Source organism: Syngnathus typhle, linkage group LG7 (assembly GCF_033458585.1).
Source record: "Syngnathus typhle isolate RoL2023-S1 ecotype Sweden linkage group LG7, RoL_Styp_1.0, whole genome shotgun sequence".
NCBI classification, from domain to species: domain Eukaryota; kingdom Metazoa; phylum Chordata; class Actinopteri; order Syngnathiformes; family Syngnathidae; genus Syngnathus; species Syngnathus typhle.
Window position 1 is genome coordinate 17,348,168 of NC_083744.1, and position 27,091 is coordinate 17,375,258.

The 27,091-nt window shown below is 43.2% G+C and overlaps 1 protein-coding gene across 3 annotated transcripts in view; it reads left to right on the forward strand.

Annotated features, from left to right (window-relative positions):
• Window positions 1-27,091, forward strand: part of roraa (RAR-related orphan receptor A, paralog a) — a 151,903-nt gene that overhangs the window by 96,033 nt on the left and 28,779 nt on the right. The window contains exon 1 of one of the 3 annotated variants that reach the window (XM_061283269.1): window positions 12,587-12,742. The exons of the other annotated variants lie outside the window; for them this stretch is intronic. Within the exon in view, the coding sequence (XP_061139253.1) occupies window positions 12,712-12,742 (31 nt within the window). The 5' untranslated portion in view covers window positions 12,587-12,711. Of the gene's footprint in view, window positions 1-12,586; window positions 12,743-27,091 lie in introns of those variants that run through there. 3 annotated transcript variants of the gene reach the window in all.

Sequence of the window (27,091 nt, forward strand, 5' to 3'; positions counted from 1 at the left end):
ATTGGTGTGCCTCGCGGTTAGGAAGCACATCGTCAGAAGTGTGTCCACAAGACGGAGATGAAGGGCCAGTTAGTGGTCAATGGGATGTCAAGGTGTTTTCATGACTTGTGGAATAAACAATGATCAGGCTGGAATAAGAATAATGAACACACTCCTTATATGGGCGTCATCCTTCCTGGCCGTGTGATGTCAACACTGCATGTATGCACGTGTGTGTTGACAAAGTCTTCCAGGTCCAAGGTGGAGCTCTGGGATGGGTCTTTGCTTACTCCCCCACTCGGCTCATCTGAGTGATCAAACTGCTGGAAGCTTCCCTCCATGCCAGTTTCCTCATCAATATAAATTACAGGGGCAGCTGTTCGCTGGCAGCCTCCTCGAGCTCTCGCTCCTCCATATCGCTTTTCCACCCGCCCGAGTGGACTCATCATTGAGCTATCATGAGATGGAGTATTCCAAATGAAAACAGAGACTCGTGACTGTGGTGGGGCCTTAGCTAGATTTTTTATCAGACACACTACTTATCATATTTTTCGGAAATCCCTATGTGTTAATTGCGGTTGCGCTTAATATTAAGTGATACACGTTGCTCTAGAATCTGTTTTCAATCCGCGCTCAATATTAAGTTCTCTTGGTGAAAACCTGTTGCTTTGGCATTGCATTTGACAAATATTTGACGGAAAGTAAAGTTATTAAGAGTATTGAAGTAGCGAGGTTCTATTAGTTTGTCCGAAAGTGGCTGTCGTAAAGCAAAGGTAGCTGCCGAAAAGTGTCGTGTTGTCGTAAAAACTTGTCCGACCGTGCGTACAAGCTAGAAAATGGATGAAAATAGACCCCTACATTGATATCGCACAATCCAGTTAGCTATCTTGCTAATTAGCGAGCTAGTTTTTTTGTTGAAAAGATTTAATTCTGTTTATTCAATTCAGTTGTTATAAGGTCACTTTCAAGATGGGAATTTCTTTTTTGAAATAGTTTCTCTAGGTTTCATTTCTTTACGCTACAAAACTATTAGCATAGGGGTGTGTAGACTTTTTAGATGGACCGTACGCGCTTTCACCTCCCCGCAGGCAGGACCACGCCGCTATGAAATGACCTGTTGAGAGAAATGTTGCGCTATAGCAGATCAGATGCTAGGATTGGACGTCTCACTCCTAATCTCACATCAGATGCGTGAACTATAGCCACAAGGTGGCTCGCGCACACCCAGAGGTCACGTAGCCAGGATGCTCTTCTCGAACCAAACAGATCTGCCGATTATAAAGTGAATGCAAAATTCCGCTTGAATTGCTGTTTCACTTTTACATCTTTCGTCGTATTAGATTTAAATCGAGCTGTGAAATAAATAGTGAAATAAATAACACACTTTATAACCGCTAACGATATTACAATCCAGTAGAGCAATATTTATAAACATCACAACTCATCTCAGCTGAAAAAGTCATGGAATTTATAGTTTGTTTTAATTAACAGTTGGTTGGATATGACTCGGGTGTACCTAATCAAGTGTCCTTTGAGTGTACAGTACACGCCACTCGTCTCATCTTAAACTACTCAGACGCATCAATATCATCATTACGCTCTTTCAGACGTGAAGTGGTGTGTCTCCGTCCACCGCCACTTGTGTATTTATCTCCATTGTGCTGACACTGATTGAGAAGCATGGCTTTGAAGCCGTATCTTCATTTATTTCTATCGAGTTTCTTTTGCTCCTTCACAGAAATAGTCCCGCCAATCTGTTGTGATGGAACCTAATGCTTGACGCTCATGTTGACTTCTCACTTTTATGGCTGTCACTATGGAATATTTTTAGAATCGACTATTCCACGGATGAATCGAAAAAGCAGATACGATTTTATTTTGCGTGAAGCTGTTTCTCATACATTTATTGTATCGGGCGTTTAAATTTGGAGGTTCCATTTGAGAGTATAATCTTCTCAATTCACATTTATCCTAATTGACCTGAAATGACGCCGCACATGCTGCTCGCATTTTGTTCCTCTGTGTGGGTTCTGTTTTTTGTTTGACTTGATCAAACATGAAATTTGTCCTCCTTAATAGCGTACATTGCCAATTTAGGAGAATAATACGTCCCAGTTGCTGTCTAATTTTGCTTGGCAACGGGCGCACTCCTGTGGAACGGCCCAGGGCGCTGTAAGCTGTCTGCGCGTGGTTTCACCGTTCCACGCTGGCGTGTTGTTTGAAGGTATTTCATCACATTGTTGCCTTGATTCAGCTCTGTGGGGATTTGCTAGTTGCACTCAAGTGGGAAGTGCATCCAGTGCGTTGTTAAGCTCGGGCTGGTAATGATGATCAGCCGCCGTCGGGTCCCCAGAGCTGAGAACTGAGATAGTCTGGAGAAAGTCGGTGGAGATGTGGAGACGCACCGGCGCAGAGGAAGCGTGTACAACAGCAAAGCAAAAACCAAAACAAAACCAACCCAATACTGTAGACAGCAGACATTCAAACAAGCCCCCTTGTCAAATTGCCTTTATTATGTTCAAATGTGACTTCATTCATTTTAATGTTGTTTTTATTTTTCCTTGACTTGACAATGCAGGACATCACAAAGCGCTGATGCTCTTTCTGTGGAAAGTTATTTCGCTCCCAGCGTGGTACTTTTTTCCTCCCCCACCAAAGGTTATGTTTCATCACCCCCTTTTTGTTTGCTTCACAAAAGGACTATTTTCTTTTTGGATGTTTTGGTTTAATCTATATTTTTTTTTTCCAGAAATAGGTCAGTGTAATCACAAGAGTGAGGGATGGACAGCGGCTGTTAAAGGGAAATCAATAGAGCTATCTATTTGTCGTAAAGCAGGCCAGCGTGATTTTTCTCCATTTTTCCTCCCGACCATCCTTTCTCCACTTCAGCGCAATACGGCAGGCCCTCATTTGTCAGCAAATGCATTATATCTGCCATTTTGTGAAATTGCAAATGGCCTTTGTACATGTACTTTCTTTCCATAAGTTCTTCCTAGCTCCTTTTGATCACCTCCTGGGGGCCCGGAATGTTTTCCGAAGGAGGAGAGCGGCGAGGGAAGCGGAAGGGGTGCATGACAGCTTTTTGTGGAGACGGGGGTTTGCTCAGCCTTTGTTGCCGCTTAATCTGGTTCTCCTCTCAGTCTTTCAGACAAGCCTAGAGAGGCCTCGTCAGCCTTTTTCCCTCACCCCCGTCCCCTATTGTGCGTCCCCTCCCAAGCTGAAAAGGGTCCGCTGCAAAGTGTTGTCAAACTGGAAAACAAGAGTAACTGACGTATGACAAGGACACAATGCCTGCCAAAAAAAAACGAATAAACGGGCTCCATCTGCCGCCGGCCGTTTCATTTCTCAGGTGAGGTCGGCGGCGAGAAGAGGTCGGCGCGGCCAGGAGGACGCGGCCTGCCCGGGCACCAGCGCAGGTCGTCCATCACGCATCAGGTCGTCCGTGCGCACAAAGTCGTAGCGCCGTCGTGTCGGCACCGAGGTTTGATACATGGAGGGCGATGGAGGCAGAGGTCACAGAGTTATGATCCTGACCAATGCTGATAGGGACGCTCGAACATCGGGGGCGGGGCTTGCTGGAAATGTCCTTGCGCCGTCGTCGTCGGGTTCCTCCATCTCGGCTGCGCACGGCGCTCTCGTCATCGCAGCTATTCGCCGCGACCGTATCAGATGGCTTCAGGCCGAGGCACCAATTACACACTCGTGAAATGGAGAACAAAATCAATTTTCAGCAATACTCCTTGGTGGCTTTTTGCAGACGCTGATGCAATTTCGGGCACAAATTAAGCCAAGTGAAATTCATATGCATAATTTAACAATGACTGAATTATGCAGGATACTACTAAACAAACCTTGCATCTCGTTGTCTCCTTCATAGCCTTATTTTAAACAAGAGCACTTTGAGACTTGTGAGGAATTGCCAACGATTACACGATATTGGGAAATGGATCACATATCATAATTAAAATAGACGGGAATTTATTTACAAATAATCAAATGTCCAAACCTTTTGTGATGAAATCATCATTTTCAAAAGGTAACAGTCGAAGCAAAAACAAACAAGTGTGCATGAAGATTGCCGACCAAGATTTTTTTTTTTTTTTTTTTATTCGGCAAAGTGAAGTGCAAAAAAAAAAAAGTGACATGCTGAAAGAAGAAAGCTGGAATGCTCACAAAAGCTTTGGGTGATATTCTACATTGACGTTTGTGCTGATCACATTGTCGGCATTTTGTTGAATCTGCTTTATTAGAGCAAAGCTCTTTTTTCCTCTCTCTCTCTCTGCCTCTCTCTTTCTTTTCCCTGCTCGCTATTAATTTGTGTTTCTGTGGGTGTGCAGAGTGAGAACATGGAGACGTGGTGGTTAACCCATTGTGAAGTTAGCCGTCATCATTAAGATTCTCCAGATAACAGGCGTGCGGGTTTCGACTGCTCAGCATTATAAGATCCCAGACATCAAAGGCGGCTTTTCATTCCACTCCGTCTGAGGCAGTGTGAGCGGCAAAATAAAGAAACAGTAAAGGAGATATGAAGTCGGGAAAAAAAAGCCATATTGGCACAAGACAGTCGAGTGTACTCGTGCATCATATTAGTTCCGATAGCATTCACGTGACTAACGTCATGTCATTTACAAAAAAAAAACACTATGGAGGTGGTCTTGGTCTAGTTTGATTTTCTTTTTTCAAAGTGACAGAAACAATGTCTTGAATATTTGATACAACATGGCGCTAACATATTTAATGACCCCGCCGTGGTTGAGGAAGCTCGTTAGCTAGCTAGTTCTCTAACTTGTTAGCTTACAGGCAAGGGAATGTAATATTCTCTTTCTTTCTATCACATCAAGTGTCTCTTTTGTGTGGATTTCCGCATGGTGCCTAAAAAGAGGTTGTGGGATATTGGAACTCGCTAGCGGCTACTAGCTATTAGCCGTCTAGTAGCAGGCCAAAATGCTAATGGCTCGCTACGTGCGCCCTACGTAGCACCTCAGGGCAGTTAGATTGTGGGGCATGCTAAGAATAGACTATTAAATTAATTGAACCTTTGTGTGGGCCATTCCAAAAAGTTTAAACATAGTGGTGCTTGCAGCAAAGAAAAATTTGCCCTGAGATTTTGTCTTAATCTTTTTTTGTGAGTGAATTATCAAATTTATTGGAGTAATCGTTTTATTCAACAGAAAACCAGTTTCATTTCAACTCTCATACAAAATTGCAACAAGTGGTTTACGGCAAAAAGAGAACAACTTTCACAAGTCTTCGAAAGTAACTTCTTAAACGTGTCCTGTTTGACGACTTTTTTGCCCTCCTCAGTGTGCCGGAACAGTTTTTGTTTGCAACAAGAAAGTTTAATATGCTCCTTCTGTGTTTATTTGTATTGCGGTGGATATTTATTACTCAGATTCTTAAAATCGTGTGAAGTGGTTTTCATTTTGCTCGGTGAACAGACTTTTATATTGCACAGCTCTGACGCATTCTGGTTTCGGAACTAAATGAATTCACCCTGGATATCATTAGCTGGGAATTCTTCTAACTTGAAGTCATGTATTGCTTGCGCTCACATTTAACCAAGTTCGAAATATTCTTGAATTTGAGCTTTACTGTTAATACCATTTACAGATGTCCGACATCAGTAATACAATGATGAGATGCCTCCTTATTGTGACGCTATTGTGCATTTAGCATTACATCAGGGGACGATGAAACTAGTGTGCAAGAGTATTGAATGTACAAGCGAGGGAAATATGCCGCTCTCCATTATTGTGTTGGATTACAGAATCAAGGTCGACTCACAAGACACAGAGCGGCATTATCCCTTAATCCCGTGTTTTGGTTTCAAATGTGTAGCCTTTTTACACCTAATCTCCACAAGTAAAATGACAAACACCAAAATCGAGGCAGGTATTTAAATGTGTATTAACTGCGCCGTTGAGGTCAACGGCTTACGCTGAGAGTCTCTCCGCGATACGAAATGGCAGATCGTCAGGTGTGTCTTTATAGACGAGAGCACTTGTGAGTCTGCCTTCCGGCAGTTTGAGATGGATAAGTCTGAGAACTTTTAATCCAAACTCTGACTCATTTCATGCTTGTTTTAAAAAAATAAATAAAATCTGCTCATAACTACCCAATGAGTGGTTCAAGAAAACAACCCAGCATTTATTTATTTATTTATTTATTTATTTATTTATTTATTTATTTATTTATTTATTTATTTATTTATTTATTTATTTATTTATTTATTTATTTATTTATTTATTTATTTATTTATTTATTTATTCATGTCTGCCGGCATTACAGAGTCCGTCAGGCTCAGTGTTAGCGGAGCAAGAGGAAACTTAAAGGTGCTGTGAAAGACTAAAAGTGGGCCAGCTGTGGCTGCCTCCTGTTGACCTACCTTGTTCAGAGGGTCCAGGTACAGACTGATGACAGGACTCCTCCTCAGCGGACCACATTACTAATGTGTGAGGGTGCGAGAGGAGCTCACCCTGTGATGAATCACTCCCTTGCACCTATGGCATCCTCATAAGTCTGAAGTAAAAGAGCTGAGCGAGAGCACAGTAGAAAAAAATAAATTATATAAAAATACCTTCATAGGATCCACCATGGAGAAAGTTCAACTCGACCTGTGCGAGAAGGATAAGGGAGGAGGCTAAGTGATGCATGTCGCACATCGCCCCGAGATCTCCCTCAATCTTCAAGGAAACATGTAATTCCCCGTGGTGGGTCAGTTGTTTTTATAAAGCACTGAAAAGTTGCTCGCTTTGTAATAAATGAGGGTAATCTGCACGGTGTTGACTGGATCGTCTCACCGGACCACTAAATTAAGTCACAGCCAACATTAAGTGTCTTCTTTAAAGCTACAAGTCGTTCTTCCAAGTGTTCAAGCAGTTGCAGGGCAAATGAGTGCCTCATTATTCACAAAGACAGAATAAAGGTTGTTTACTCCACCGTGGAGGTTTTGGAAGAGGGGTGAAGCATTTTTCGGACACATTAGATTTGTTGCCGACGTTAACTTTTCATGCTAGCTAACTTTTCGAGACTGATTAGCTAACATTGGCAAGCTAACGACGACGTTCACTTCTTATGCTAGCCAATTTTTCAAGACGGATTAGCTGGCTAACATTATTGTTACATTTTGGAATCCCAAGTCAACAAACGAATGCCAAAGTTAGCCAATGTTTGCTATTTTACTGTGACACATTTAATCTACCGTTTATTATTTATGAACTCTATTAAAGTTGTAATATTCAAACTTTAAAAAAACATTGACACTGTCTTTTAATTTTGCTTTCTCCTTTCTCAACGTGCTTTTAAATAAGAAATAATCCAAATTCTCTTTTCTACTAACGATACTGTAGATATAATTGGAAGGTATCTGGCAGGAGACAATTCGTCGTTGTCGTCAACAAAGCGCTTCTTACTTAGTTTGTTAGCTGCATACTTGGCTGTTCTGTTTTCTTGTTTTTTTTTTTCCCCCCGCCTCAAGGCAGAAGGTTAACTATTTTAGTTTACACGCCCACCCGCCCCCTTTAGATCCGGCATCAGGCAATATCGGCGGTGTTGGGGAGTGTGTCGGTCGGAGGCCGGGTAATACATCACACACTCCGGGGGGTCTCCCTGCTATGCTCCTCAATAATGAAGTTCATTCGTTAACTTCTCCCTCAAAGGCCAAGTTCTCCCGCTGCCCTTTTCAGCTGCCTTTGCAACTGGAGTCACCCGACCAGCGGAGGAAAAAAAAAAACATCTTGCTTTTCCCCTTGACAGGCCCAGCGGTTGCTTGAAGAATAAGCAGGTCCATTACCAATCCCTCATGCCTGGTTATGGGCATAATTATCACGGGGAGAATGACCCGCTCTGTTTGGTTTGCCGAGGAGGAGCCGCACCTTCCTAATCACCTCCTCCTTCCCTCCTGTCGTCTTCATGCCACGGTGATGGAGCTGGATGGGTGGTGTGTCTCTTGCCAGTTCATTAGAATTCACAGGGTTCCACCTCCCCGCATAGCCCGGGCTAAGCCTCTCACACAGGCAGCGGTGCCGGCGCTAATCTCCCCACCTTCTTCCCTTTTTCTCCCATCCTTTTCCCCTCCGTCCCCAAGGGCGGCCTCGCACAAAAGAGCCCGGCAGCAATTCATTGTTAAATCTCATTCCTATTGATCTATTGAAATATCGTGCCATGCCACTTCAGCGGTGCCACTGATCTCTTTTCAACAAGCAAGTAAACGGATTCTTTCCACCGAGTGGCAACCTTTGTTGGATAACTCGACGTGCGTATTGTTCGAGGCGCCCTTAATCAATGCGAGCGAGAGCCATTGCGCTGGATGCTAAAGCCGAAGCTAAAGAGCCCCCAAGACAGAAAGACATAAACTCGGGAACGACGCTAACAACCGCGCAGCCGCTAAAACAAAACTGTGGGCGTAAATAAGAAATGACTTGCCGCGATCGCCCGTAGGGGTCATTTAACGTAAAGCAGGCGTGTAAATCTCCTTAAACTTGGACTGGCCAAGCCGCCATGGTGATTTTAACGCCAAAGCCTTCGATTCAATCGACTGGGAAGTACCTGGGGCTCTTATGTTTGTGTTTACACCGAAAAATACATTTGCACTATAAATATCTGTCAACAAAATAGAAAGGCCTCGCCCTTGTCACGCATTCGCCGTCTTGTTGATTTGAATTATATGACAGTCGACGGTTTTACACTTCCCCTATGCACGAGTAATATCCTTTCCCGTCGCACCCTTTTGACCCTTCTGTTCTATAAATATTGCCAAATGCAAAACGAGTCGAAGCTACGTCGCCCTGTGGCGACCACGTGTAAACAATGAAGGCGGCGTGTGGTCACCGTGTCATCACACCCGTGATGGTTGCCGCCGCGTTACTTGTCTTTAATTCAAGCAGCCTTGTCTTTAGCTCGCTCAAATCTCCCTATCTTCTGACATGACCAATCATTAACCCGACCTCAGGTTCAAGTTACCCAATCTGGCATCGAAATCAACAGCTAGCTAAGCAATCGATTTAGGAAAATAAACAAGCCCATTTTTACGTGCTCCTGTGGACTTATTCCAACATCTTTTCACTGTGTATATTTTTCAGCGTGTTGTTTTTGTGATTTATTGAAGTCTTCCCACGAGCCCGCAGGAAAATTGTTTGAAATGGCCCCTAAATTGCTTTCGGATTGTGCAGTGTGGACCGGCGCTATTACGGCTCTAATATTATACTCGACCGACACTCCCCGGCATCTCTATTAAATTGATCTGTATTGTTTTCGTGGAGTGCTTGTTGCAGCTTGTTAATTCCGCCGCCGCTTTGGGCGCACTGGTGAATTTGGAAACACCTCAGTGGCTCAGTTTGAGGAAGTATAAGCTGTATTTATTTATTTATATTTAATTTCATGTATTTATTTATCGTCTCCTGGGATGCAAACAGTAAGCCCATGGCCGTTGAGGCAGAGAGGTCAAAGGTTGGAGAGTGCAACCACATGCTAAGAAAATAGTGCAGCGAATGGCGAGTGAGAGCGTGTGTGTGTGTGTGTGTTTGTGTAATGGCTACTGACAGACTGCTAATGAGGCTATTATCAGTTCTGGTCCGCTTGTCCTCTCTGTGTGTGTGTGGGGGGGGGGGGGGGGGGCAAGGCCGATGCTGCTGCGCCTCAGCCACAAAGCTTGTTTACAAGAAGTACATTTGCGTGAATGAATTCAAGAGGAGGGAGACTCGTGAGTCGATCGATGGAAATGCAAACACTTTGTATGCGACTCCTAATATGTGCTTCATGCTCAAGAGGGGAAAGCAGTGTTTGCATTATATCTTTTATATGGGCAGCTCAATACCTTTGCTGGTAACTCATCAAAACTTAAATGACAATTTATTAAATGTTTGAGCTTTTTCGACATAATGGCAAAAGCTTCAGTTTAGGTGTAGTTAGATAAAACAGTTGGGAGGACTTGCAGGGCCTTTGGTTGTCAATAAACTATTTTGGCCACAATTAATAATCTATATATACCGTAATTTTCGGACTATAAATCGCGTTTTTTTTCATAGTTTGGGGGGGGGGGGCGACTTATACTCAGGAGCGACTTATATACATATATATGTTGTTGTTGTTTTTTTCACTTTTTTGGGCATTTTATGGATGGTGCGACTTATACTCCGGTGCGACTTATAGTCCGAAAATTACGGTAATTGTTTCATTTTAAATAATAATAATAATAATTCATTCAATTTGTATAGCGCTTTTGAAGAACCCAAAGACGCTTAAACACTCCCAATATTGAAACACCGTTTGCACTTTACCGTTTTAAATGTGTTTTTATTATACACCTGTAAATCAAGTTGAAGTCTGGTGAGGCACGCTGACAACTTTATGTGACTTTAGAGGGCAACTCTTCATAAAAATGTCAGTTTAATGGTCCAACCTTGGAGGAGTCTGTCTCTTATGAAAATAACATGATCACTGTAACATAATGACACTATGCACTGTACGTCAACATTTTCTTTGCTTCCCAAACCTCTTTGCAGCTTATTATTAGGTGCGCAGGCACTCGTGTTGCCGGGCAGACTTTGTTTCATCATGTACTTATTTCTCTCGAGAATAGTTAGTCTGTGGTCATAAAAGAACACTCAGAACACTCTCAGTTGTTTATCGTTTCACCCCCTCTTTTTTTTTTTTGCTTGCAAATGCGCGTGGTCACAAACAGGAAGCGGGCTCCTGCATCGTGAATGTCGCTCGACATAAACCGTGACATTAAGTAGAATCATAAAAGATCAAATGAAAGATTTTTTTTTTCTTCCTCCTTGATGTTAATAACGCTCGCCTTTGCTTTGAATGCAATCAGATCGCAGTAATGTGTTAACAGCACCACATTACTGCCAGCAGTGCATCAGGTCCTTGAGAGGTTAATCAATGCTCTAATGAACATGTATCAGCAGCTTATTGGCATTCTGTCACAAGCAATGTTTAGCACTCAGAAAATGTTTGCCGGGAAAAAAAAATCAAGCAGCCATTGTTTGATCAAATCCACTCGTAGTACTTAAAAACGGAGAAGTCATTCCGGGGGTGAAGTCGTGGTCATTTCCTGGAAGATTTGAGAAGCGACCACAGATTTCGTTCTTTTGACTCACCGGGCGAAAATGAACACGACTCCGATGTTGCTTTTCGATACTCGTCGAGCGGCTGATTACTTTCTATTCCCGGCCGCGCTTCAATTGATGCTATCGGTTTCAGCATGATATTTTGTTCATTAGATACGAGAGCATTGTTGACACGACGTGAGTTAATATGTTTAGCGGCCCTAATGGATCACAGGGGTCCTAATGAAACATTGTCACGGAAAGATTTATGTCGCAACCGCTGTCGAGTCCTCATTTCCATATTGTATACGGTTAGGCATACTTTTATTCAATTATTAGGACACCGTAGAAGGCGTCAAATGAATAATAAATATATTTGGAATTCATGATGGGGCTAAATAAATATTCAAATGGTCTGTAACAATTGCATAGTTAATGTGCAATTCAGTCCCGCTGGAAGCATCATCATTCTCTTGCAAATACGCAGCGATGCAGTCATGTTGTTAACGTCAGACGCGTCGAAAGAGAATGTGAAATGAGCCTTCACAATCTCCCAATTTGAAATATTCATGGTGTAAACAAATATATATATTTTTTTTATCTCTCATCCTTTTTTTCTTTTTCTTTTTTTTCGCCCCCCCCCCCCCCAATTTTGAAATGTTGTAGCTTCTGAAAGCCAATCCTCACGCTGTTTGTCTTGAGATGATACGAGAAGCGGCTTGTTCAGGGAAATGCCAAATGCAACGTGGTTATTGGCCAAGGCTGGATTGCTCTAAAACCAGAATATTGTATCAGAGGGAGGCAGCTGGCTACGAGTCAGAACAGATTATCATATGAGGATGAGCGAAGAGGAGAGGAGAGGAGGGGGGGGGGGGGGGTTGGCAGCGGGGGGTAGGATGGAGAGAGAGCGCCAGAGACGGACGGGCATGGTAGGATGAGCGAGGCGTTGAAATCCTAGTGAGAAACTCATCGCCTGGTCGCTGTGGGCCGCTTCGCCCGAACCCTCTTCTTCACCTGTCAAAATGAGTGTGTGAGATCTGTCAACGTGCACGTGTGTGTCGGATGCGAGTCCTCGGAGAGGTCATAGGAAGACGCTGTGGCTCCACTCATCTTCCCAACACTGCTGGCAGACATCTGGCCCCCACACTGATCACTCATGGAGAGGAATTACACATCCCCGTCTTATCCATCTTCTCCTATTTTTTGCTTCTGATGTCTCTCTTGCCCTCTCATCCTTGTCTGGCAATTTGTCCCCTTTTTTTACTTTATACTTGACATTGCACCGCGGAGAACAAAAGTATGAACCGGTGTCTGCTAGTTTTAACTGCAAAAGATAAGCGCGGACTTGGATAAAGGGGGGCGGGTGGGGGCATGTGCCTAGCTGAGGCGGCGGGCACGCTCGACTGCAATCAGCCAAGCTGAGCTCTCAGCGCCCCTACTGGCTGCACGCTGTGCCAATCAAAGGCGGGGAGGGGAGATGAAGAGAGGGGAGGGGGCGGAGTAGAGGGGGGGGAGGAGTCAGAGCACAGCGCTGACGTCACAGTCACGTGGATTGTGGTGTGGTCATGCTCCAAGGCTGAGAGGCAGAGAGCTGTGCTGGCCAGCTGCTGCTGCTGAAATAGCAGTGCAAGGGGCTTTGCGCGCGCTGGTAGTTGTTCTCCTATGGACCCGACGCTTAATGATGTATTTTGTGATTTCAGCTATGAAAGGTAAGAAGGAGCAGAATAAGAAGAAGGCAAAAAAAAAACAATGCATGCTTGTGCGGCCAGCCTGAGTAACAAGTCGGCAAGTACAGCCTCGCTATTCAGAGGCTGCCAACTCTTTGCATTTCATTTGCAAGGCATGACAGTGACAGGCAAATAGATGCAGAAAGAATGCATGCAAGTAAAAATGGGATTTTTTTTTCTGCATGGTATTTTGGGCGGATATTTAAATCTAGAAACTGCATTTGATTGGAAGTCGCTGTTTTGTCATGAAGTTACCGTTTTGGGACTTTTTAATGATTTTTATTGGTGATTGTAAAAGGAACGAGGAAGTGTCACTGTTGCTATTTCTTTCTTTCTGCACACTTCTTCATCGAGTTGCTGAGTTGGGATGTGCGTGCGTGCGTGGCTGTGTTGAACGCGGGTCGCAGACGGGCAGCAAGGCGCGTGCGCGCCCGCCAGACGATGCGTATGGGTGTGTACGTGCATGTGCAAAAACCATGCGTGGATGAGAGTGCTCCACTGACCTATTTTGGGGGCGGGTGGGGGTAGTCGGCTTTACATGTGGGGCCATGATGAGACCCTGACTGGGTCCTCCCCGTCCGTCTGTGTGATGATGATCTAGGATGCCAAATCCCAACTCTTCCACCCCCTCCATTCTACAGACACAAATGCACGTACACACAAACACACTCGTAAATTCGTTGGCACAGGCAGACAGTGAAAGTGGAGTCATACATCGAGTGCAGCACGCACATCTCTCTTGCATGGGTTCACACGTGCACGCACTCGCGCGCGTGCGCGCGCTGACTGTACTTATGAGCATGCGCTTCACACATTTTGAATCCACTAATTTGTCAGTGCAGACAAATGTTAGGACTCACGTGCAGACATGCAAATGGCTTGAATAACAAGTCATGGGGGAGCGAGAGCTGTCGTTTTGCATTAAATGCAAAACTAAATGATACAAACAATAATGGGATAGACTGCTTTTTTCAATTTCCACCTGTCAAATTAGCATTTTTTGCTTCAGAACAGCACATCATGTGAAGTGGTAGCTATAAAAATAATAAAAAAAATGAATGATTGATTGCATGGGATTAATTCAGAAGTTAAGCTAGTGGCCATTGTCTGTTTGTACCAAAATTAAGAGCCGTAGCCGCATTTGGTTTTAGATTCGGGACCCTTTTTGTGTCATCTATAATTCACTTTACAAGTGAGGACATATCTCTATCTTGCATTTTTGTCTTTCCAAAGAGTGCAAATCAACTTATTTGACATTTACATCACATCATTTCTTAGAGTAAAAGTTTGCTGTACGTCATTTGGGTTAAACTGATTATTTGACTCTTTCATTCTGTTAATAGTCAACCACAAAAGCAGCAGCAAACAAAAAGAGACACTTTTGTGCGGCCCGCACCCCCCCCCCGAGAACCCCCCCCCCCACCCCTCCCGGTCTCTCCGCTGCCTCCCTTTCCCCACCACTGTCTCTCAAGTACCTAATTACCTGTAATGGAAACATCCCTCTCATTACCCCATGCAAATGAAGCAGCCTACTCAGCACAATTAAAATGAAAAACACAGTTACATCATTAAAGAAAGTTCTTTGATGTGCTTATTGACGGAAAAGTATTTTTAAAAAGAAAAGTCAAACCCTCCTGTGCCGTTATTAAAGCAGTCTGGGTCTTTTTTTAGGGGGGGGGGGGCTGAGCACGTGCAGACTGCATGAATATGTGATTTGGTGTGAGTGTTTACTAGACTGTAAAAAATGTTCCGTGTCTGCAGAGAAGGTAAGGTCGAATGTTTCGTGATAGGCCCTTTGAGGTCATGCTATGGTGGCGTTAAATATTTGCTGTTGATTTGCTCCTCTTTGTCACTCTTCGCGAGCAGGCCATTGCAAAGCTGCAAGCTTTCCCTCACACATGAAAGCAAAAGTTAACAAGATTGGCTATCATCCATTTAGAGACTCAGGACATAGCGAGCCTAAGGAGAAATGGCCACAGATTAAGGTGAAGGCAAATATAGCGCAAGTTACCTGAAAGGATTTAAAATAAGACGTGATTAACCAAGAGGGGTAATTTTGTGAAGCGTTCTTGCATGCCTCGGTCAGATAGGTCCATTTAAAATGTGAAATTCATTATTCTTTTTTTTTAATCCTAATTCTTCTTTCTCTAATGGTTTATATTTCGACTTCCAACTCAAATGGATGATATCAGCGTGACAGAGCGTGCGTGCGTGCCTTCGTCCTTTGTTTCGCCTCTTGGCTCGCGCTGCAAGCGCAATGGCGTCCCCATGGGTTATTAACGTGCGCGAGGTGTGCCAGTTGGTGGCGTGCACGGCGAGGTGCGCACGCCCGCTCTTTCCCTGGCTGTTTAATGAGATATTGACTGCCCATTGTGGGCATGGATTTTTGTTTTGGCTCTGTGATAGAGTAGAAGAACGATAGCAGTCTTCAAACATTATATAAATAAATAATATTTATTTATTTAATATGAAATATAATAGAAATATATTTTCATATATTATATTTTCATATATTTTATATATACGTAGACATTATATATATATATATATATATATATATATATAATTTGGATTTTTTTTCTTCATATATATATTTTTTGCCTTCATGATTCATAATGGTTGTGTTCATTGTCACATTTTGTTTCATTTTTTTATATCCTTCCTCTAGCCTTCTCCTTGGCTCTTCATAACTGCGTCCTCCTGTCATGTAGCATTTAACTGCTGACACGCTACTTCCTCTGTCAGCACTGCTTGGCTCATCATTTAGCACAGCTATGGTATTAAAGATAATGTTTACTCTTCTCCTTTTCGTGGCTGCTCCTTGACAATCAGACGCCAAATCATTTTGACTTGCAAGCAGTGCCACCTCGGGGCCGGTCGACTTTAGAATCTCCAATTCAAATCTCATTCATATCATTTAAAGTGATTTATAAGTCACTTTTGTGTTTACCGCCGTGCATATTATTCGCGTGGGGGGAAATGAATAACTGGGCTAAATTGTTTTCATTGGCTCTTTGCACCTATTTGTCTTTATAAATCATTCAGCTTAGAAGTTGTTGTAGTCAAGATGACACCCCCCCCCCCCCCCCGCTTCTTTTTCTTCTGTACTTTGTATCGTGTTTTCCCCTCTGTGAGGCCTCAAGAGTGCTGTCTGTCCATCGGTGTTTTTTGAAGTTCCATCAAAGTGGAAATGGGGAGAAAAAGCATTATTGATTTTGCGTTTTGTCTGACTCCAAGACAAGAGGATGTTAAAGACGCGTCAGGTGTTGAGTGTGTCGAGGGAGATGGAATCGGAGATGCGGGAGGAACTGCAAAAGGTGGAAGGTGACTCGAAGGAACTCCAGACTCGGTCCCAAGAGTCAGAAACTCGGTCCTCCCGACCGCTATCGTTGGCCGGCCTGTTCTTAAAGTCTTTTATTGGGGAAGACAAACCTCCGATGCTTGGTGAGATGGCTGAATCCTCAGATAGGAGGCCCGTTTCTCTTTGAAAGCCCAAGCCGCTTTCTTGTAATTGTAATCAGATCTCATGCTGTCGGTGGCGAAGAGAAGGCGCATTGTGAGTGTCTTTTATTGGCTCGGTTGTGTGGATGCGCCGTTGGCTGGGTTATCGGGTACGCTTGGAAGTTGGTGCGTGAAACGCTCAGCGTCTATTGATTGGTCAACGGAGAGCTTTATGTTAAAAATAGTGCAATTAAAAATTCTGTTCCAAGGTGAATTCAAAGCAGCATTTGCTGTTTTAAGCTGCTGTCAACACACTGCACGGTTGTGTTTTTCTTTTTTCTTTTTTTATTTAATTTTTCTTTTTTCTTTTTTTGTTCAGTGAATTGTCGAATTATACTATATATTATATATTTGATATCTATAATTTCTTATATATTATATATATATATATATATCATATATTATTTATTTATTTTATTTATTTATTTTGGGGGGGGGGTTGTTTGTGTCATTTTGTTACCTAAGTTAACTTCTGCGTGACAGTCCAAGAGTTTGGTTGACTCAGCGACAGTCTGCTCTTAACATGGTCAAGCTCTTGCCCTTGAAGTGCTGCCTGTATTTTTTTTTTTTTTAAAGAAAAGACAGCGCTAGTATGCTGTCGAGTCCGGGCGAGAGGAAGGGTCAGAGGTCACGACATACAAAGTCACCCTCCCCTCTGCTCCGTGGAGACGGACTGCTGCATCTCGGGACCCTGCCAGGGAGGAAAGGATGAAAAATGAGAGGTGCATGGAATTCTGATGAGCTGAGGGCACGGGCCGAGCTGGAACAAAGGTCGTCGCTCCATGCGCTCTGCCACTTTATTACGAAAGGGGGAGAGCTGCGAGAAATGTTTGAGGAGAAATCCCAGAATAATCCACCAGGGTGTCTTTTTGACTAAAACGATATCGATTATTATTCCTCCTGAGCAGCAGGGGGTGCTGTTACAACAGCGACAAAACTTGAATGAAGTCAAACAGTTTTACTTAGCAAGCAGGTTTGCGACGCTCATCGAAGGAAAAAAAAAGTTGACGCTCAAGGTTAACGTCGCGAGGCGCTCGCCGTTCCGAACAAAGACGCGTTATAAAAGAAACGCTGTCATCATGAATAACAAAGCAAAATAGCCTTGCCGGAACAGTGTGCTCAAGATTGATTTTTATGCTCATGCATACATTTGAAATAGAAGAAATGCTGCTTCAGTGCTAATTAGCAAGATGAAAGGAGAAGCAATGCGCCAGGCAATGGACTTTGTTAATGGCGCTTTCAGGGACATGGCACTTTAATGAAATCCAACCCTGTTAACCAACTTCTCCAGTGTGCCAAAATGATACTTCGAAATGGGGTTTCTTGGAATGAAAGTTCGGGAGAACAGCATGTGAGCAAAGTTGACAACAAGCCTCATTCACCAGGCTCTGACGTGAATGAGGCCTTCTCAGAACTGGAATGAGCCTCGGACATAGTTTCATTTAATAAATATCAAAGATTATTCTGGTCTGGCCTAGACCACACGCAGCTGCTATTAAATCATACCTGCTTACATATTTTCTTATTCCCAAACTTCAGTAATCCATTCCAAGAACATTTTCCCAGCGGGGGGGGGGGGGGGGGGGGGGGCAAAAGGGGTTAACTTGTCTATGGAGAGCTCCTTGACCTATCTGAGATGAGCTCCCTCCCTCGCCGCATTATAGAATATCTGATTGCTGATTATGAGTTTATTCCCCATCGCGCTGAGCCTTTTGCACGTCGGGATCCCATCCCACCCCGCCTGAACTGATTAAGGAGCTGAAGATGGTGCTCCAACTCTCAGCGATTGCTCAAAGGCTGCTAATCGGGAGTGCAGCTGGCAATCACCCACTAGTGTCTCCTTTGAGGAGGCGGGGCTTGTGTTGTTGTTTTCAAGTATTTTTTTTAATTTTTTTATTGTTGTCTTTGCTCCCCTGGGCTTTCTTCTTTCTGGAATAATTCTTGTTTCTTAATGCTGACCGAGCAAGCGCAGGTCCTCGCCATCAGTTCTCGACAACGAGCGTGTCAGCAAAGAGAGTCTCGGGATGCGCGTATGATCGCTCTCTAAGAGGAGCCTAAATTGGGCAAAGAGGAGCTGGATGTTTAAAAAAAGCTTAGCTCATTTTCAAAGCGAACACACGGGGACAAAAGAGCTTCAGTTAAATTGGAGGAAATAGCGGCAGAGTTGCTGGAAAAAAAAAAAAGTATCCTTATGTAAACTTTTAAGGGCTTATGTGCTGTTAAATGGATTTGTGTCAACGGGAAACACATTTCTCCAGCAAAAGACGGGCACGCCTGCTTTATTTGCTCGCAGGAATCTGTCGCTCGGCTGCAAATCAGCAGCTGTCATCTCTGAGTTTTGTTTTGTCAATAGTGGGGGGGGGGGGGGGGTAGACGTATTGAAAGTGTGCTGATAACTGTTTTAATGCATTTAATGTGCATCTTGGAAAGTGTGCCCAAACACAGCATTCTCAATGACTATCAATCCCGCACAGGCCTTGGACTAATGGCATCCCACTGTCATCGCACACAAATGTAAAGGACTGCACATCGAGACTTCAAGCGTGCGTTTTCTGTTTCTGTTATACAAACTTGATTGCAGTTTATTTGAGGATGCGATGTCTCGCCTGGTTATGATCGATTAAGTTAGATAAGACTTGGCGCCTGTGAAAGCACGTTTGTTGAATAGCTTCAGGGACATTGATATATTTAAAATGTTAATATATTTTAAAAATATATAAAATGATAGTATATAAATATATTTGATATATTAAAAATAATATATTAAAATATATATATATTTTGTTTTTATTTTGTGTTTGATCAATATTTGACAGGATTATTTACAATTGTTCAGTTTCGATTAAGTCAAAATTACAATTTTACTGCTACACACAAAATATTGACCAATATTACGCAAGTCTACCAAATATGTTTCTTTACGGCGGTATTAGCGTGAAGGCAAAATGTGAGCACCATTGGCAACAATCTCGAGGTTTCTTTTTTTTACACATTCGTCAACAACAAAGCGCTTTCTTTCGTTTGCCTCGTGACTGAAGCATTTGCGTGCCGCAGCCAAAGATGAAAATGTTTAAAGACATTGCTTTCTCCCCAAATGAAAATGATCAAGTACCTAATGAATACCTTGCCCATTTCGGCGGCGGATTACATTCCTATTTTTTTGTTTTGATCTTTTGACACGTGTTTACATCGCCTGCTCTGCTTTGATCACAGCGTGCTCTTTTTTTTTTTCCAAGCCTTTCTCTTGATGTGGGATTATTCTAATTTATACATAAGGGATTTTTTTTTTCTTGTGCAGGCTTCAAATTGAGTAAACACGATATACATAGTAGACAAACTATATTTATTTACACAGCCTCATTAATGAGCCCTGTGGTAATTAACCAGAGGCCTCTGAGTAGGGGGAGATGGACACTGTTCAAATAATGAATTCTGTTTTTTGTTTTTTTTTTCTACCTGGTGTGAGGGGAAGTGTCTGATCAATTGTGCCCTCAGTTGTAGCACGCTGTGTTTTCTGAGAACACATCATTTAGTATCAGCAAAGGCTACAAACCCTGGATAACCTTTCATTACCAGCAATCCCTTCTTAAAAAAAAAAAAACAAATCCCTGTTACTTCAGTTAAACTTTTTTTCTGGCCTATAAAATAGAGCAAAGTTGCCAACCTCATAACCAGAATTATTTTTCCATTGTTTGATTCAAATCTATTTTTAGAATTACAGAATTACTGTATCAAAATGTGTGCTTTTGCTGCGAACGCGGTTAATGCCGCCATGTTTTAATTTAGCTGAAATTTTGAGTTTGTTTTCTCATCGTTATCCATCGTCAACAGATATTTTATGCGTCTTACCGCTGTATGTTTGAAATATAGATTCGATGTGACAATAGTACATCCCCTGAGCGAGCACAAAAGCCTCCAATCATGAAGGGTTTATTTTTAAAACTACAGCAACGGCTTTCTGTGGATTAATTCCAGTCTATGGTTCCCATTGTGGGAGAAACAAATTGGGCTTTACGGAATTAGTGTGTTTGCTGCATAAATCTCAAATCTATTCCTGAAACATACAATTGTGTTTAATGTGATTGGATGCCTCCGTGCTGCCTTTGAGTGAGTTAAAAAAAAAAATGGATAAAAAGGAAGCTTCCCTACTGGATTAGAGGTGCATTCATGTGATGGTTTGGTGGTTTTTCTTCATACAGCCAGGTGTGTTGTCTGGATCCAATATGGATGTGCAGGGGATGTCTGTGTACTTTGGTGCTGGGAGACTATTTGCCCAAGGTCATTTGGGATCATAGTGTGCCATTAATAATTCCTGAAAGCATCCAACATCTCCATCTGTTTTACTGGAACCAAAAAAAAAAAGACAAAAAGGTGCATCTGCAAGTCATGCTGTGAAGATCTGGTCGTGGTCATTTATTCGCCAGTCCACGATTGTCTTTCGAGTCTACACGTAGCGTGGGTGCTAGCTTGCGAGTCTCTTTTGGCATTTAATAGGCTGAATTGAGTGGACATGTGTCACCTAGCAGTTCCCCACCTTCCCTCGCAGACTCGAAGCCTCTCCACAGGGATGCAATTACCACCCTCCATCGTGTCTCCTCTGTTAGCTGGACCAGGCGGTGCCGGAGAAGTGATCAAACCCAATTTAAATCCAAGTATTGCAGCCGTGAGAGGGAAGAAAGAAAAAAAGAAACTCACAGGTGCGCCTGGAATTTTAGTCTCAATGACAGGTCTGCTTGAGATTCGTCGGAGTCCCGCGGGGAGTAAATGGATGTTTGGCAGGGGCGTACGTTGCCCGGGCCTCGTGAGCGCCCAGTGGGCGAGGAGGCGTGTGGCTGGCTGAGTGAAAGATGGCGGTGTGCATAGAGAGCGAGTGCACACAAGCTGAGGCTGTGACAGAAAACAGCGAGCGTTTGGCTCCCGCCGCTCCGTCTTCCGACACCGACGATTAATTTCTTCTTGTTATTTATCTCCAACAATATGGCAACCATCATGGCGCACAGGATAAAGCAAACATTCTCCGTCAGCTTTTGATTTTCAAAAGTTCACACTAGGAATTGCAATTCTGTGTGAATAGTGTGTGAAAGCTGACAAATGCTGGCGGCAAGCTAAAAATAAAACGGACTGACTGACATTGAAATAAACCAATCGTAAGGGCTTTTACACTGCAGTCGGTTTTCCACTTCAAAAAATAGTACCACGTTGAAGGCGGGCTAGCTCGCAAGGAGAGGGTCACCTGTGTGAAAATATTGATCTGTGGCTGCGGTTGAGCGAAAAAAAAAATACTGAAATAAAATGGCCCACTGCAGGAATGAGGAGAATTTTTTTCCCCCCCCCCCCAAAAGAAAAACTTACCTGTTCATAGTTCTAGCGCAACCTGTTGCCAGAGCCCTGGCTATTAGGAAAGTAGTAATTGTGTCATGGAATTATGTGATACATCTTGACAGAGAGATGAAAATCTTTGTATGTCTTTGCTTAGTTTAACCTGGGTTGTTAGCGGAAAATATGGAGGGAGAGTCTTTGCCACGTGGATGTTTTTTCTAGCTATGACCATTTTTAATCGAACAAACAAGAGAATTCTTCCCAATTGGTATTTTAGACCATTTCCCAAACCTCTCGACTCGCACTTCTGATCTATCACTTTGAAATAAAAGGATCTTTAAGCCTGTAAGTTTGACATTGTAACCATATTAAGATCATAGTTTGTGGTATGTTTCTGGTTGAAACAATTACCGTATTTTCCGGACTATAAGGCGCACCTAAAAACCTAACATTTTCTCAAAAGCCGACAGTGCGCCTTATAGTCCGGTGCGCCTTATAAATGGACCAAATTCCTAAATTTAAACTGGCCCGAAGCATTGTGTCATGAAATCAATCATAAGTGGCCCGCTGAAGACTATGAATCATGAATCAAAAAGACTATGGATCATTATTTTGTTGCGTCTGAAGTTAAAATAAAAAAGATAAAATGGAGAATGATTTGATTTGGATTAAAAATCTGACATGATGCATTAATGGTGCGCCTTATAGTCCGGTGCGCCTTATATAAGGACAAAGTTTTAAAATGGGCCATTCATTGAAGGTGCCCCCTATAGTCCGGAAAATACGGTAATAATATATTTATCAATTCTTGAGTGGATTTCGAAACAATGTCACGTGTCTCATAGGTTATTCCGAGTTTTCTTTGTTGCGTGGGTCTGCTGAGGAAGCACCTGTACGTGCGTATGTCGAGTTCCCGAGCGTACGCACGTATGAGTAAGAGCCATGTTCCAGCCGCCGGCTCCTCTACTGTACTCCGGGCCTGACCAGTGAGTCGGCTTGAATCACCATCAGCTCCAAACTGCTTCGCCTGGCCAATTTGAATTTTACATCTCTGCTGACTCCTAACCCTGTCAGAACCTTTCTTCTTTATCATACCGCCGCCTCCAGTGGCGTCTCGACAAGCCATAGAAATTAACAATTCAAATTAGAAACCCGCTCGCAATTACTGTGATATTGTCAGAGGCTTTGTTTAAGCTAAATGTTAAAAGATAATTTCGCCCGTGGCATTTCATCGGGAGTTAATAGCTACGTCTGAACGAGCAAGGAGTGAGTGAGCAGTTGATTCAGGCTGCTTGTCAAAAGTGTCAGTGGACAGTGGTTCAAGATGGGAGATAAAAGGCGCACCGTACATTCACGGGAATTCCGAGACCGAGGTTCAAGGTTATCTGGACAAATCGGACTCGTGTTACCATTCATTCAGCCCTCCTCAACCACCAAAGCAGCAAATTAGCAATTCCGATGTCTGCGAGCAGGTCTGGCCAGGGAATGCCTGTGAATCCTAATGCCATGATTAAACTTTCATATCCATCCTGGGGGAAGTGCTGCATATACAAAATAAGCCATCTCGTTTTATTTTTCAGCACTTTAAGTAAGGCTGTCGACGTGAGTAAACATGGCACTCTTCAGTAGGGTTAAATAGACAAGGCGGGTTTGAGGGTTAGGGTTAGGGAGCGGAGTCGAGTTTCTTTCTTCAGTGGAGATGTTTGCGAGTGATACACTTCACTCTCGAGTGTGATTACTTTCAACAAAGAACAGTTGTTTCTTCCACAAATAAATGAACTTTACATCTGCCGACGTCCGTGACATCCGCTGTCTCAATTTTCACAGAAAATGGAAAATTGAATATGTACCGTAAATTCCGGACTATAAGCCGCGACTTTTTTTCCAAAATTTGGAACCCTGCGGCTTATAGTCAGGTGCGGCTTATATAAGGATTTTTTTCGTGATTTTTGTGATGACTTGATCACTTTTATACACTGCGGTATCTTGAAGAAAAAAACAACAACAAAAATACTATTTTGAAACACTACTATGGCTGTTGCTTATTCTGGCTGTGTTGCTTGTGACTATTATGAGCTTTAGTAGGAATGCACGCTAGGTGACCTGCGTCAAAGGGCTCTAAACCCTTCGTCACAGGCAATGTTTAGAAAGACATGTTAAAGTATGTTATTAAAACTTTAAAAAGGCTTTCTGTGATCGGTCTTTCTTTGTAAAAAAAACGCGTGTGCACGTGCGGCTTATAGTCCGGTGCGGTTTATATAAGAAAAAAACTAAAATATCCCCCAATTTTAGCTGGTGCGGTTTATAGTCCGGTGCGGCTTATAGTCCGGAATTTACGGTATATAATAGCCCGCCCGTAAGGTATGTTTATTAGGAATATGGAGGGGAATTGGATGATTTACGTGGAAGTAGATGCTTGTCAAAATAATGGACCGTCGCTATGCTAGCTAGCTATGCTAATGCGATCCTAAAAATAGTGGATTGTGTGTTTCTGTGGCAATGACGATTTGCCTTAAATGATATTTCTGCTTAAATGGATTAAATGTCAAGTCGAGTCGGTGTGAGGTGTCCATCCTCACTCACAGCAGTCCAGACCTTGAACGTGGCCATTATGTAAGAGCTTCTTATCAGCGTCTACCGCCTGCCGAGCTTCCCCGAGCTCCCCCCATTCCTGCTGCTTCCTAAACACGGGCCTTCATTAGCAGGGCTAAATGTCCCCGGTTCTTCGCAATCTCTATCATTTCTTGGCTTGGGGCAATCCAATAATTACCTGGTCTCGTTTCCCCCTCCTTCTGGCCAGTAGCAAAGCGTTCTGACTTGCATTAGTTTGCATGAAATATTATCAGAATATTGCACATTTTTCCATCCGGCTGCCTCTGACACAGGAAATATGGAGTCACCGCAGCTGTGATTGACAGGTGTCTGTTTTCCGTCTCCCCCACGAGAGTAATTCTTTTGTTCTGTGAGGTAGAGCAGGAATTTTAATGGAGGAATAGGCGTGTAGTGTGTATAAAAGCTCCGGCGCTTTTGTTTAACCTCTGTCTGCCATTATTTCCGAGCGCTATTGTTATGCATTGCTCTTTGTTATCTACCGCATAGGTGTAAAATAATTCGCTGAATTTAAACTCTGGAGTAAGTTCACAAGAAAGAACTATTGGAGTACTGCTAATGGAGCAGGTTGCTTTGCAGCGACTATATCGCAAACGATAACCGGGAGGGTGGGCTTGAAAGTTCCGGGTGATGGTTCGGAGGCCAGGAATTCCTATGATTAAATCCTATCAGTAATAAAGTCCCACCAGATGTGGATTAGCAGATGGCTAAGCGTCACCACGAAAGGCGAGGAGCGCCCAACATCTGAGGTCAGTGGAAATCGTGATGCTAGCAAAAGTGAGCGTTGAAATGATGTCACGCATTCATTGTGTTTGCCGTCATAACATTTCTGCTACATAGCAACCTACACATGGAAATGAAAAGAATAACGTAACGCGTAAGGAATCGCTGTCAAGTAAAATGTCGGCGAAACCGCAACACTCCTCAGCTCGCTAAACGAGAACTCACTTCAGCTAGCATGAAAATCTTAGCTCTGCTCGGCCTCAACTCTAACAGGTTATTAAATTATTTGGTGAGTGTTATACTGAGATCGCAAATGGTTGAGGCAATGACGTTTTGTCTTGACTCCATCTTGTGACTAGCGAACAAAGTCAGAACGACATAGCTCCCAAATGACATTGCTAAACAAACGAAAACAAACAATACGTTGAAAGCATTTGTTTCTGGCATTTGAAAAATGCTAAATTCATTTTTCGTTCGCATATTTGCAATTCTCTGACTTTAAATTTCAAGCGTGCACGGGAAAGATCGGTGCGGATCGAATAATATGTGGATCGGCAACCTTAAAGACGTGTATGAATCAAACCCCACATCAACATCTCTTTGGAATGTTAGCAAAATGTGCAGGCGCTTGGTCTCCTTTCTGAACGTTCATGCGCTTAAGCGTCTGGCCTCGCCCCGGCTGTGGAAGGCGGCGATCACTTTGGACTTTGCGACCGTCCCTTTAATCTCTAATGAAGGCTCGGCCCGGGCCCTCCCATGCCATAAACAGGCCTGTCAAGGGGATTGCAGCGCTAACAGTACAAATAGCAAAGAAAGCTCGCAATGCCAGCATTATGGTCTAATTCAGATGAAGCTTTAACAAGATGGGCTTTCACATGAGAGCGTTTGTCTACTCTGCCTTGCTTAATGCGGCATATACTATGGGCCGCCCCTCCTCCCCGTACGTCCGTTTGAAATTAAAAGCGTGGCATTCCCGTGCTGTCGCTTGGCCAAGCGCATCCTTTAGGAAGGAGACTCTGAAATAACATCGCTCAATTCCCCCGGCTTTTGACATTGCGCCATCAAATGTACGTTTCTCGATTCCGTCACGACCCGCCGGAGCATATGCGCCTTTTAATTTGTCGACATTACTATACAAATGAAGACAATTTGATGTCGTAAGATGTAAATGTGTGTTAAAATGATTGTGTGAAAGTGATTACTGGTTGCGGCGTGTTGTGACACATGCAGCAAGCACGACAGCTGGTTAGTAATTAGAATAATCTTCTCCCTGGTAGTGATTTAGCTTTCATGATGGCAGCTTACCTCAAATTGAAAATAAATTTATAGATAAATGCCTCCGCTGTTGGAGCAAATTACAGTGGCGTAACTGAAAGGAGCCAAGTTGTTTATTTTGCCGGGAAAAGAGCAATCAGAGAACAACGCGCTCAGATTAATGGTCTTGCCACCCCGGCAGTGATGAGGCAAATGATTGTATTTTACTCTCGGCGCATTCAACTCGACTCCATCGCAGTCATTACGGATACTATATTATTATCACAAGTAGACGCTACGGTTTATTAAGATAATTGAAGGTTGCGTCATGAGTCCCTGCCTACGGTGGATAAGCGGTTAGCATGTCTGCTTCATAGTTGAGCGGTTCCGACTTCAAGTCATAGCTCAGACTTTCCTAAAGTGAGTTTAAAAAATGATGAAAACCTGTCAGATTACTTTTCAGAGTCAGTTTATTAGACTGAATTGAGGTCAAATTGGTTTTGGGGTCTTTCTTCTTATGCCATTCCCTAAACCAGAAATAGCTAACTGGTGCTAGCATTATGTAGCGACTAGCACAAATCTTCCAAGTTCAATCCGCACAGACACTGCACTTGAATATATGATGCTGGTTTCTTTCGGATTTTCTTTTGGAATTCCAAAGGAGCTCAGGGCATCTGGCCTCATGCCCCACCTAGCGCTAGCCCGCTAGCCCGCTGCACTGGCAATAAGTACAAAGATGCAAACATGCATGCACATAATTTGACAGCGTTTGAAATGCGGCTGCACATGTATTACATTGTTTTGCTCTCATCTTCCGTTGTGGCGTATGGAGGCAAATCCCACCGTGATGAAGCGTAGAAATCTGTCATGGAGGAAGTATAAGCCTTTCATATGCACAGCAGAGATAAAAGGCGGCCATTTTAT